At 42.3% G+C, this 14052-nt stretch overlaps 1 protein-coding gene across 3 annotated transcripts in view; it reads left to right on the top strand.

Annotated features, from left to right (window-relative positions):
• The window catches only part of SPAG17 (sperm associated antigen 17), a 116041-nt gene extending 104022 nt beyond the window's left edge, over positions 1-12019 (top strand). The window contains exons 42-49 of one of the 3 annotated variants that reach the window (XR_012662837.1): positions 436-534; positions 2813-2964; positions 3455-3621; positions 6794-6854; positions 8024-8156; positions 9377-9526; positions 10836-10902; positions 11882-12019. Coding sequence is in view for 2 of the 3 variants with exons in the window: in XM_075107714.1 (XP_074963815.1) it covers positions 436-534; positions 2813-2964; positions 3455-3621; positions 6794-6854; positions 8024-8178; positions 9399-9508; positions 11882-11907 (770 nt within the window). In the remaining variant the exon portion in view is untranslated. Of the gene's footprint in view, positions 1-435; positions 535-2812; positions 2965-3454; positions 3622-6793; positions 6855-8023; positions 8179-9376; positions 9527-10835; positions 10903-11881 lie in introns of all 3 variants that reach the window. The other 2 variants (XM_075107714.1, XM_075107723.1) reach the window with 2 other exon arrangements.
• The last annotated feature ends 2033 nt before the right edge of the window (positions 12020-14052 follow it).

Here is a 14052-nt window from a genome sequence, read left to right as displayed (position 1 = left end):
AAGGTTGAGACAAGTTTCTAGTCCCCGACAGAGATTAAAAGTCATACACAGCAAAGAATCATATCAGGAAAGCAGTCCTCCCTGGGGCTTTATCAGACCCCCACTAATTCCCATATTTCCTCATTTTGCAATCACCATATTGCAATCACCAGAAGACCTGTGTTGGGTTGTCCATTAGCCCTTTATGGCGTATTGCTCAGTTAGCCAGAGAACAAGAAATGACTAATCACAAGAAGTGCATTTTTGATCCCTGTCGCCTAGTGGAGCAAAATGTCACAGGCAGAATTTATCTAGCTTCTCCTGGTTACATAGACAGCTTTCAAAGGTTGTCTAAATTAAAGTGCCAAAGACTGTGATTTTTTTTTAAATGTGTTTATGAAAATGATGATGATCATGAAAAACAATTGTCACAGTATTCCATTATTTTCCCTTTAGCATCTGAATGTCTCAATACCATGAGTGATCCCTCACCTTCACCTGGCCTTCTGCTGCAGGCTCATTCCAAACAAAACAAAGGTTCCAGCAGCACAAAAGGTAAAGCTGCCTTCCAGAATGTAGTTTGGAGCAGGTTAATATCTATCTTCTCATAACTTTTGACAAAATATTTACAATAGAAATTTAAATCCATCTATCTCATTCCGTGTTCTGAATACATCTGAATGCAATACTGGCAGAAATGGAGGGAGGTGTAAAAGTAATGGGAGAGATTCCCTCCTTCACCCTAAGAGACTGCTATAACAACATGGGGATGAATGTAGAACTGCAGACAAAGCCAAGAAGTAATTTCTCTACTTAAAAAAAAAAGGACAAGCCAATTTTTCCTGTTCATTAAGGTCTGTATCAGAAGACTCTCGAACAGAGTTTGCTGTGGTTAAATGGTCTTTGCCATTTAAACATCCCTGTTCAGTTTTGCTCTCCTTGCTACGTTTGCTGTCGTCCACTGTGTTTATGCATCTGCTTGTGGTGACAGCCTTGGGTGATCACCACCGGAGAACACCAGTCTGCTTTAATTAGCCCCAACCTTTGGCTCTCACGTAATGCCACACCAGCTGAGCTTTGGCAGCGCATACTTGCAAAATCTATCCTTGCACCCCATGGTTACATCTTCCCTTCTCCCCTTTCTTTCCCTTCCACACATACTGGTACCCTTTCTTAGTAGTGGGGCTCTGCAAGAGCTGTTGCTTAGGGTTTTTTCTTTATATATGCTCTGGGTCATTACAGCTGGCTGAACATGAGCCAGCAGTGTGCTCAGGCGGCCAAGAAGGCCAATGGCATCCTGGCTTGGTATCAGGAATACTGTGGCCAGCAGGAGTAGGGAAGAGAACGTGCCCCTGTACTCGGCACTGGTGAGGCCGCACCTCGGGTACTGTGTTCAGTTTTGGGCCCCTCAGTACAAGGACATTGAGGTGCTGTAGTGAGGAGCGGCTGAGGGAGCTGGGGTTGTTTAGTCTGGAGGAGGCTGAGGGGAGACCTTATCGCTTTCTACAACTACCTGAAAGGGGGTTGTAGCGAGGCAAGGGTCGGTCTCTTCTCCCTAGTAACAAGCGATAGGATGAGAGGAAATGGCCTCAAGCTTTGCCAGGGGAAGTTTAGATTAGATATTAGGAAAAACTTCTCACTGATAGGGTTGTCAAGCATTGGAACAGGCTGCCCAGGGAGGTGGTGGAGTCTCCATCCCTGGAGGTATTTAAAAGAAGTGTAGATATGGTGCTTGAGGATATGGTTTAGTGGTGGACTTGGCAGTGATAGGTTAGCGGTTGGACTCAATGATCTTCAGGGTCTTTTCCAACCTTTATGACTCTATGATCTGCTGTGTAGGTGGGAAGTCCTTCTCTACCACCTGCCTTTCTGTTGTCTGGAAATAAGAGGGGGAATCTAGAGAAGATACTATTCTCAAATAACATTTCTGCCTCCTCACAGTGACTAACTGACCAGACTTAGCATTCCTGCTAGACAGTGCCTGCAGTGCAAACTGAGAAAAAACAATTCCCTTCAGTAAAAAACATTGATCTAGAGGTTGACTCCTGGTGAGAAGACAACCATCATAATTGTCTTGTGTTTTCCCTATGGATATTATCAGAGTTTACAATAAGCTAATTGTGTCTTAGGCTGTCAAGCAAAAGAAGCTGTATTTAGATCCAAGTTGCTCTGGCTATCCCTTTGCTCAGTCTGTCTACATTATACAGTGGAGCACATTTCAAAGATGATAAGGTAGCTAAGATCATCTTAAGCCCAGAATCAGAAGCGTACAGGTCATTGGTATGAATGAATTATTGCATTCAGGACAATAAATCCTGCTCAGAGACAGAGCTTCCTAATTGGTTGTGCTGGCAGGGCTGTACTGCTTTGGCGCCTGGACTGGCATTTGTTGTTACATGGACATACAGATTAGATTTGACCAGCCTTGGTGTTTCTGCAAAACTGATCATTGTGCAGTGCAGGCATGCCTTTGGAACAATAATGACCTCGATTTTTATTTTAGTGCTGTGGGTTTTGTACCTCTTCTGCTTTTAATAATTTTCAGCAGGTGTTTATATGTTCATTACAAGTTTCCACTGAGGTACTTCCAACTAATTAGTTCTAATAATTATAGTACAGCTTTATTTACTACTTAGATTTTAATTACTTGCTACTGTTAGGGAGTTTCTTAATGTTTTTCTTAACCTCTTAAATAAAAATGAGGCCAGTTCTTCTGTCCTTGTGCTAATCAAATGCTTTCATAGAAAATAAAAGTCTTATCTGATTAAGAACTTTGGGATTAGGCTGAATATAATGCTTCATTTTTGTGCTTTTGGAAATCTTTCCTTCCCAGACCTAAACAAGGCTGCAAGGTCACAAGAGATACCCTTTCAACGTAAAGTTCAGAATCTGCTGGTGAATGCTGCAGGACAGCCAAGAAAAGAGACAGTGAAATTACCATCATCCCTTCAGGGGAGAAAACCAAACTCCATACCAAATAAAAAGGTAAAATAACATCTTTTTTGTTGATGCTAATATTCTCTCAGTCATCTCTTTTGCATGAAATATTCATTCTGAAGCAATACCATAAGGTATTTTGAATCTATTTAGTGAAACAATAGCAGTTGCAATTTACACGTAAGTTTACAGGCAATTCTGAAAGACCCTTTCCTCTCAACTGCTCAGACAAACTCATATGCCAAAAGCATAGTTCTGCACCAGACACCCACATGAAAGCTCTGATTTCTAAAAGAGTAGAGCTTTCCCCATTCTTCCTGATACATCTCAATGGCTTAATATATCTGAAAACACAAACCAGTATAAATTTGCAGACAATATTCAAAGTGCCTCTTTGGTTTTTACTCAAATTAGGATGTCTTTTTGTAATCCTTCAGGATGAGTGGACAGAGATCAAATACAGGTTAAATACCTCTGAACCTACCTTGATGGCCACCAGCTTTATCTATTGTCTAATATTTTAATTCTGTTTCCAAAGATAGAAGATCCTGTAGCAGGAAGGGTCAACACATCTTCTCTTGCAACAAGACAGCATCTTAGTGGCTTCCATCTCATTCCACCCAGAGTGATGTTCGGAGTACTGAAGGAAGGCTGTACCTATGCAACAACAGTGATCCTGAAGAATGTTGGTGTGAACTTCTCCAGGTTAGTTTTATTTCTTAGTGCCTTGGTTTTTAACTGTCCAAATACACATTGCTTGCTAATTGTCAACCTTCTGCTCTGATTAACATGAGATAACAAATGGTATTTTTATATTTGGAATAATTTGATAATGACTGACAAGATATAGAAGAGGAGATAATATTAGAAATACTTCAGCGTTATTTGCATATTAGTGTTATTAGGAAGATGGAAACCAGTAAGGAACAGGAGGTCCTATATGCATAGTTCTGGTCCACTGCAGATTATTTACTGGTTCTTACTGAACTTCTCAGGTTCAGGGCCCAAACTCCCTTATGGTAATGAGTATTATATTTGGCTTTGGGAAATCATGCTGAATGCTGCCAATCAAGCTAAATGGTGGGCACAGCTGTATTCAGGCAGCCACATGTCTTTAGCTGTACTGAAAAACAGATTCAGTGTTGACACTGGGAACAAGCACAGGACGAGGATGAAAAAAAGCATTTATTTATGCACACATGTTCCAATGTGGCGAGCATAAGTAAGTCCATTTCTAGGTCTGCAGTGTAGCAGATTGTCTCTTGCACTGCAAGACTAATCACAAGAAATTATCAGATTTACCCAGCCACTGTGTAGAGAATATATAAATAAAGTAAGTAAATGCTTGTGACTGCTCTTTCTTTTGTGCTACGATTCCCCTTTCACATGACTGAACAGATGTTCATTCAGTCATTCCTGCACCAGCACAGTTCCAGCGGTTTTACTTTAGCGATGTTCAGGCAGGTGTGCTTATGACCCCTGCCCTCCCAGGTGCCATTCATGTGACAGAAAAGAGGGCAAAGCAGATTTCTCCTACTTGGTTTGCTCAACAGCACTTCCCTTAGCTGTGCTATATGTACCTTGCTCTTTAGCTTAAAGGAGAGCCTGCAACAACAGTCTCTAAGTCCTTACAGCTTCTGGGCTTCCACCTAAGGTTTGTCACTTCAAACACCTTCATTTGAATGGTTAAAATCCCACCAGATGGTTTCAAGAATTGCAGTACTTCATGGGAAGCTTTCATTTCAGATGGCTCAAAAGCCCAAAAGCTAAAACCAAGCTTTCAAAATTCCTGTGTTCTAAGATAGCTATTCCCACCAAAGTTTTCCAATGCCAGCCTGTCAATCCCACCTATCCTCAATTACCTCCTGCAGCTCATTTATTTAGGAGTTAAATGAAAGCTGCTGTTTAGGCCAATCTCATCCATTTATCCTAATGGACAGTTATATACTGTTCTCTCAGAAACTTAGAGTAAGCCAGGCAGCTTGGACCACTCCTGTTATATGGGCCTTCTTTCTGCTAGACCACAGGCTCCAGGAGAGGGAGGCTAACTGAAAGCATGGAAATACTGTCATGTTGGCCTAGGTCATTAAAAAGGTGGTTCTTCCTCGTGGTGATAAATGGTCTTTGGGTTTTCCTGCAACACTTGCAATAGTTAAAGAAAACAGTAAGGAGGGCATTAAAGATTCTTGGGCTCAAGTGTGCAAGTCTCATGACCCTGATGTGGTGCTGCTTGTGGATGCTGTTTCTTTGGAGCACTCTTCAGATGAGGAAGCACCTGCCAAAATTCCCTTCTGGATGCAGGTGGCCTCTTTAAAAAGAGAGTTGAGAGGGCTGTCACAGTGACATTACATCAGCAGTCACAGCATCCCTTTACTATGCTACCACAGTGCTGGAATGAAATAAACATTTATGTCCGACATTTGTTGTTCTCCCTCCTTGGGTAGCTAATTATCATCAAGGGCGTAGCTCACAGGAGACTTACCCTGCTGGGATCATCATGATCTCTGTGAGTACTCAGCCAGCTAGGTCTTGAACATATTTCTAAAGTGCCAGCTGAGGGACTACTGTACATCTCCTTCCATCAGGATGGATGGCAGAGATAATTTTTTGTTTGTTTGTTTTTCAAATCAGCATAGTTAGATACGGCCTGAAAGAGACATTTTTTTCCTTTAATGCACATCATGGCACATGCCAGTATAAATCAGCAGATCCCATACCAGCATCCTAGAGCTCAAGATTTACACATTACTTTTTTCTTTTTAATTATTTTTTCATGCCAGGGCACTATACATAGCCAGTCAAGGAAAATACCACCATGATTCTGACAAATCTAGCTTTTCTTTTAAGCCTTTTATTAGCTGCTTTAAGAGGAAAGCTAAGTGACTAGCTGCTGAATGACAGCAGAACATGCTGAGGGCAGAGGTAACACCAATGGTGGGCAATTCTGAGCCATGTCTACCTCACTCTGAAGCCAAAACTTTTCCACGACAGTGTCAGTAGTTAACTATGTGCCTTCCAAACTGCCCGTACTGTACCATGTCCCACATGTTGGGACAACCTCACAAAAATCAAGTCCAATTTCTCATAGCAGCCAATATTCCAGAGAAAGCACAGGAATTCTGACAGCATTTATAATTCTGCCAGAGCTTTTCATAAGATGGAGCCATATACTAGGAATGCTACTGCGTTTCCTTTAACAGCTTCTGGTGCAAGTGCATGATGGTAACTGTTCTTCAGGTAGAAATGAAAATCACAGGATAAAGTGCAGAGCCATGCAAAAATAGAGGTCATATCTGCTCTAATGATCTTTAGAGATCTTAACAGTGGAAGTTGTGTGCACAAAAGGACTGTACAGATGTGAAACAATCAGTGAGAAATGAAGAAGTGAAACTACTGCCTTAGTGGGTACCATGAAATTAAAGAAAGAGGATTATTTACACAAAATTTATACCAGTATCATGCCTTCTGCAAAAGAATCATAGCAAAGGACATTAAAAAAAAAATCATTAAGGACTGCTGAGTGTGCAACCCACAGCTGTTTGCCAAAAAGATGTAGTTTGTACTTCAGCTTCCTTCGTGTATGCAGGCTGAGAATGCTGATGCTTCACAGTCTGTTGTAAGGACCAGGCTCTTTGGAGACTTACTTTGGCCCATTAATCTGCTCCTTTGGGTTTTTTTGCTAGAAACCTGAGCCTTGGCTAAAAGCCAAGGAATACTGCTGTAGCCCAAGTTGTACATTGTGACGGGAAGGATGAGCTAAAAAAATTCTGCTGCTGTTTGCACAAGCAGAGGAGGAGCAGCCAGCCTGCTTCCCAGCAGTGCCTTCTGCCTGCCTGAAACAGTTTCTGGCAAACTAATTCTCTTCTCTTTCTGACAGGTTTCGGGTGAAACAACCACCTCCTCATACAGGGCTGAGAGTGACGTACACACCAGGACCTGTAGGTTACACAGATGATCTTTTGGGTTTTGCTAGACTCAGCTGGCCCTCAGGCTGTCTAGGGGTCCTCTTGCACCAGCTGTCTGGGAATAAAGCTGGCAGGGTACCTGATTTGTTTAAAATTATTTGAAAGTGATGCTGCCTTCTGCTGTCCCTCTGCTGCATTCAACCAAGCACCCCATGCACTCTGAGTCTCAGAGCCTGCACCAGAATGCAGAGGGATAAACATGCTAAGTTCAGAGGAAAGCAGCAGTTCAACCACTGAGGTTAAAGGGAGCTTTTCTGAAGCAAACGGGATACTCTACCACTAACTCTGAGTTTTCCTATCGTTTAGGGTATTTGTTGTATGTGCTCTGTCTTATGCCTAGACTTTCTCTCCTGTCCTGATACCTTCAAGAGTTGAAACTAGTAAACTCTTGCTCCAACCATTTCTTCTGCTTGCATCTATTCTCCACCTTAAGTCTTTTAGCTAGTAAAGCACTATAACTGTCCCATTAAGTAGGAAGCTTTCATGCTTCCTGCTTTTGTTCGGTCTTTCTCTTCACCTGCACATCATATCTGAACAAATGACTTGTGCAAGGAGGCAATGCCAGAATGCAAGTTAAACCTTCTAGTCCAGAGCCCCAGACAAAACCCAGCACTTAAAATGGCTGGAATAATTCCCATTCTCTTTTCCTCTCCACACATCCATCCCTTTTGGGTCTCCCTTTTCTTCCTACCTCTATGTTCTTTTCAGACTAGACTAGTTTTGTTGGAAGGGACCTACAACGATCATCTAGTCCAACCAAGCACTTTGGGGCTGACCAAAAGTTAAAGTTAAGGTCATTGTCCAAATGCCTCTTAACACTGACAGGCTTGGGGCATCAACCACCTCTCTTTTTGATTCTCTCCCAACTGTCCCAATTCCTCTTTTCCTTCTGGAACCTAAAAGGAAATTTATGGGGAAGAAAATACAAACACCTGGCAGTTTTCTTTCAAACTGCAATGTGAAGAGACACTGTTTTGTACAGACCTTTCTAGGGAAACAGTGGGTAACTGGCAAGCACAGTCGTGTGCTGGGCACTAAGTCTTCAATTACATTGCAGAACAAGAACCAGCTGCAAGTGGTGCTGGAGAGGATTATGTATGGAACATGCACCTTACCTGTGAGTCACCCTCTGTCTCTCCTAGGTGGCAGCAGGCTTGCAGGTTGAACTGGAGATAGAGATTTTTGCCATGGTAATTGGAGGGGAAGATACTGGTGGCCTTGAAGAAATTTCCCATGATATTGAAATATTAACAGAAACAGAGACTCTTCTCCTGCCTGTGAAAGCAAATATCCTTTTCTATCTTCCTTCCCACACACAGCTTCTAGCATCAACCCTGGGGACCAGCCACCTGTTGGGAGCCTTAAGCACTGTTTCCAGAGCAGGCTGCTGAGGTAGCAAGCTTCACTGTCCTTTTCAGAAACACACAAACAGGTCTTTTCAAAAGCACAACAAACAAACGAAGAATTTAAGATTCTGACCCCAAAAGCAATTTACATCACAGTAACAAGGTTTTGAGAAGTGGGGAAAGGAAGAATGATAAGCCCAGAAAGATGTGGCTTTTAAAGAATAAATGAAAAGAATAGGAACTCTTTCCCACCATCCCCAATAGAAATCCTTTATAACATTTTTGAACCTGTGGTAGCATCAGATGGTACAGCCTTATGAGCAACAAAATCATGTATCATCCTGGGTACTAAACAGACAAATGAGACAGAAGCACAGAAGTGTATGAACGCTGTGTGGGTTCTCAGTGGGCTTTTCAGTTGTTTAATTGAGGACAGAGGTAGAGTAAAAGAAAATAGCAAAATCAAGAACTATTATTTCTCTTTCCCTTGTGCTCCAGAAACTGTAATTATTTTTTAGATAAAATTACAGGCTTATTTTTTTAAAGGCAAATTCAGAAGAAAGGGTGAAGTTCTGGAGTTCTGTTTGACTTTTAATCAAATTTACACTTTAAAACCTGGAAATAGAAGTCTTCTGGAAACCTATAGAAAAAGTAGCAAGGCAAAGGGCATCCAAACACTTTTTTTTTTTTTGATTACCACACCAGAAACTCCACTCCTGGTAAAGGCCACCCTTACCAAAGAAAGAAGAACTTCAGGGTCCTCTGAGACTGACCAGAGTACAGCTAACAGCAACTCCACTGAGGCTTTATATGCTCTGGAAGTGACATTGAAGGTCCCCAAATTTACGTCACATTAACCCAAAAAAGTCTTTCATGCCCATTATTGCAGAGCTGAGCTAGACAGGGCTGGTGACATAGCAGCAAAACCAATTCCTGCTCTGTTATCACTCACCCAGCCCTCAGAAACAGTTGCAGACCAGCCTCTAAAACATATACCCTTCCCCAATATTTTACCTGATCTTTAATCTTAGAACTGAGGGTAGTTGTCCAGATTCAAGTTGTTTCACAGCCTTATTTCCAGAATTCATTCCAGCCTCCACACATATTATTCTAGTTATATAAATGTACAGAAATGGTTAGATCCTTAACATGATATTCCACCTGTGTTAACCAATGACACTTACGAGTGCCACCCACAAGGGTACCCTAAGGGTGGGATGGCAGCAACAGTCCAGGCCGTTCCTACAAGCCCCAAGCCACGGTTCCGGATTACACTACCCCGTAAGCTTTCTAATTAATGTGAGTACTCCATGCAGTGATACCAGCTGTAAATTAAGTCACTGTTGTTTTACCTCCTCTTGTGATCCGCATCATCAACAAACCTCATGCAACTGACAGGAAAGCTGTCATGCACACATCACGCACACATGTCCAACACGCACACCCAGACCTAAGACAAGAAAAGGGAAGCACTGGATGACATTAAGCAAAGGGCTCACTGCAAGAGATTTACAGATCACTGCAACTGCTCAGGTCAGTGGAGGCAGGCACAGAAGAGCCTCCCCAGTCCTCCCCAAACACTTCACTTAACTGTCTCCACATCAAACAAGCCATTGAGCCTCCTGGCAGCAGGAGGCTAGATTTAGTGCAGTTAAGCCCTAATAAATCAGCCTCTCTTTAACACTCTTCACTTTCTAAAACCAAGTCTTACTGCTGACCCTTTGACACTGACAAGAAGTCTAACAAGGGATGGGAGTCTTCCTTACAGGGCAACCTTAACGTAAGTTCAAGTACACACAACCCTCTGCAAACATTGTTTCATACAGCACATTTCTGTAACTTTAGAGAATCAGACTCTATAGAGAGAATGGATAAGTCTTCCCTGCCAACAAGAAAGCCTTATTGGGAATTTCTCCTCAAACCACCAGCCATCACGTTTAACATTAGGCTGGTGTTTCACCTCACCGACATCAACCCTGGTGCTCTACAATAAAATCAATGGTGACAGTCCATAAACAGGAACCCTCTGGATGTTCCTTCTCTCCTCAGCTGAAGAGTCCACATTTGCTTCATATGCGTAACACTGACATAATTTTTTCTTTCAACTTTAACATCTGTAACTCTGCCACGTTATCTAACAAGGCAGTAAAGAAATCCCTGCTGTATTATCTGTTTTCCTCTCCTCTGGAGAAAAAGAGCACCCATATCAGTCAGTTCTCAAACATAGCAGAGACACACACCTCTGACTGCTGCATCTGCTCTACGACTGCCCAGAGTACTTCAAATGTAGCTTTTTTTTTCCTGTTTAAGTATCATCCTACCTTTTCCAGTGTGAAATTTTACCCGCAGAGACAATTATAGTCTAGAAGAACAAAAAATTTAATGCCTTCCAGCTTAGGGGCTTACAACCTGGAGCTCATCAGTGAAGGCAATTTAGACAAACTTCTCTTGCTTTGTGTTGAACTGGAAGATAAGTACTCACACAGTCAGTTCACATTTCAGTGAGACACCCCACTGTCCCAATTCGGTCTACTACAGCCCTGCACTAAGATACGGCTGTTGGATCATCTCTGTCCACTGACTATACACCAGTCTATTTTTTTGGCAGGAAAGTCCTGGAAATTCTGATGTCATCTCCCATTAGAAGCTCCACATTGAGAGGAATTAACTACATGGTATTCTCCTCCTACATGGCTAATCCAGCTAATATCATGGGGATTGCTTCCCTAGTTGCCATTACCATAGCCAAATCTCCCTTCTGTTCTGACAGTGTCTTTTTGTGAATTGATTGATAATTCCTACTGAAGCTGGCCACAGCTACCCCATGCTACCCAAGCAACTATTTCAAATGCCTCTTTGAACATTCCTCCCCACAAAATCTTCTGGACTCAAAACCATGTCCATCTCAAACACGTCAGGAAACTCTGGACTGGTTGGTTTAGTCTCTCAAAACATGAAACACTGACACTCCTAGGTTAAAAGTCCTGTATTTGATTAAATAGTCTTGTTCAGTCATCCAGAATAGAAATAGCTGAATCTTTGCAGAGGCATGTGACAACTTTTTAAGTTTGTGTCACCTTTCCCAGGTGATTATCACCAGAGCCAGTGATTCTCTCCATTGAGACTAGAAACTTCCCTGCAACATTAGGATCTATCACAAATTTGCCACACCTCATAGTAGCCATCAACAAGCAAAAATCACTGATGAAACATCACCTGACTGAACTTAGTCTTCTCTCATGTATATTTTCTTAGTTATTTCTCATTTATATTTAAAACATTTCACAAAGATTCTCTTAGTATACCCAAAATTAAATACTGCATAGGGATACTGAAGGCTTTCACAGGCAGCTTTCTAAGTAGACTGCCCCTCCTGAACTAGTGGTTGTTTTTATTCCACTCAATCTGTGAAATAAAAACAAATGCTTTCTCTAGTTGAAACCCATGTAAGAACCCTTTCTCATGTTGTTCCCTTCCAACAGCAAGAGCAGAGGCTAGTTCTGCTGGAGCCAGTCTGCACCAATCACAGTGCTCACGAAACACTTGCAAAGAATCTGGACAGAATTACTTGGTTTGCTTCAACAACTGTACAAAGGTAGAGTTGGGGTTTGGTTTTTTCCTTTCATGTTAATTTTCTCTCCTCTTTCACTACAGGTCAGAGCCCTGGAAGAATAAGATGAAGATAAGCAATACTGGAATACCTGAATTTTTGTCCAATGTAGTGGAAACATCCCAATGTAGACTTTTTCATTTATTTAATCAGATTAATGTGAATAAATACTTTGTCCCCTATTAATGGGAAAGGTGGTCCAACAGTTGCAGAGCCTTCTGACATGGCTGTCTGAAATGCAAACAGTGGAAAAATTACTGTATTTCAACCCCAATGTTTGATACTCTGCACTTCAGAAGAATGCTGAATGGTTCCCGACAGGTTTATTTTGTTGTTAAAAGGGGTTAGGTTTCTATAACCTGTGCTGAGGCACCTGAAATCTTTTTAAAGTACCAACCATGCAACAGGTTTCACTGAAGTCAACTGTGATTCTTCAAGAAAGAGCTGCTGATCTGCTCTGGTCTTCTAATTCCTAAGTTTATTTGCTTTCAGTCATAGGCTTAGATTTCTGTGTCTTCACCTGCCTTTAATTAGCTGCAGACACCAGAGGGGGATTACGAGTACACAAAGCTACACTTGACAGAGAGGGATTCTGCTTATATCCTCTTGTTCACTATCACACATGATCATCTTCAAATGCTCATGTGCACATCTCTCTCCATAGTGGAAGACTGAGCCACTTAGAGATGACCTTTTTGCCCCCTTTGTTCCTACTGACACAGTAGTGACTAAAATAAACATCCCAGTCTCCCTGTGAGACACCGTATTTGTATATCCAGGTGCAGTTCTGCTTTCTTGTTATGAACTCATTTCCAATAAGGTGCTTTCTTGTCCTTTGCTTTCTGTGCTTCATCCTTTTTCCAGTATATGACATCCTGAGAGATGGGGAATTTTCTGTGATACATGCAGATGACTTAGTCTCTCAACACTTTACAATGACTGAGAATCCCATGACTGGGGATTCAATAATAGCTTTCACCAGTGTGAAATATGGATGCCAGTTCTGGACTCTCCCACCCACACTGTTAGGTGAAACACATATTCTAATTATACACATTTTAAGCTGGCCCTTTACTTGCAAGTGCTTTCCTGCTCAGGTTTGTAAATCCAGGGAATTTCACCTAAGAAAGGGTAGGCTGAGGTACCTAAGGATATCAGAATTCTGGTGTGTCAGTGGATTGTTGGCACAGGACAGGCCTCTTCTACTTAAAGCATATGCTGACCACCCTCTGTAGCCATCTGAGCACTCGTTGGTATTTTCCACTGCCCCACCAGAAATGACTATTTGTCCATTAGCTCTTTGAGTCAGAGTTGACCTATTAATCAAGGCTGAAAGCCAGACCACAAGCTGCTGAAACAGATACCCAGCTGTGGACACTTTAAGCCCTACCCACTGCTTCTTGCAGTGTTGGATTCTTCAACACCAATGATTTTGCTACTGACTGACTGTGCTGATTTCTGCCCTGATGCTTTTTGGTTTTCTGTAGACGGAGGCGACAGCCTGACATCAATCCCCTTGGCAGTGCATTCTGAGCACTGAGACAAGCCCTATTGCTGGTACAGACTGGTCACAAGTGATACAAATCAGAGACACAGAGGAAAAGTTCAATGGGGAACTGTGTCAACACCTATGGACCACCACTTCCCACCACCTCAAAGACCTTTTCTTCCCAGGATTCTTCCCAAATCCCAGTGACAGCAAGCAGAGACAAAGGTGAAGGAATGCAACCTCCTCCAGCTTAGGCCAAAGGAGACACCTGTCATCATGAGAAGGTCATTCTGCATCCCAAGTCACTTGTCTATACCACCATCTACATCCTTGTCATCAGTCCCTGATTTCATGTGCACCTATGGCCCTGGCTTTTCCCCCAGGCCTCCCGGAGATAGTCAAACAGCAGCTCATTACTGAGGTTCCATAATATTTATCTCCCTGGCATTAAGGTAAACAGAGCACATCACACAGAGGCATGAGTCAGCCTTCCCCTTTTGGTACCTGGTATTGGTATCTCTATCCTCAGTCATCAGTGCTGAAGGTGCACTGTGGTGTCACGAGCCACCTCTCCATTTGTAACACTTTTCTTCATTTTTTCCAGTGGGCCAGCCCATTTCAGCAGCAGCTGACAAGGATACAAGCTGGCAACTGAGATTACCAACACAGTTTGTCATCTTACAGTGCTTCCTCTCCCTCTCACTCCAGTAATCCGTCTTCTGAGGG

Source organism: Phalacrocorax aristotelis, chromosome 1 (assembly GCF_949628215.1).
Source record: "Phalacrocorax aristotelis chromosome 1, bGulAri2.1, whole genome shotgun sequence".
NCBI classification, from domain to species: Eukaryota; Metazoa; Chordata; class Aves; order Suliformes; family Phalacrocoracidae; genus Phalacrocorax; species Phalacrocorax aristotelis.
This window is presented reverse-complemented; position numbering and strand designations above follow the sequence as displayed.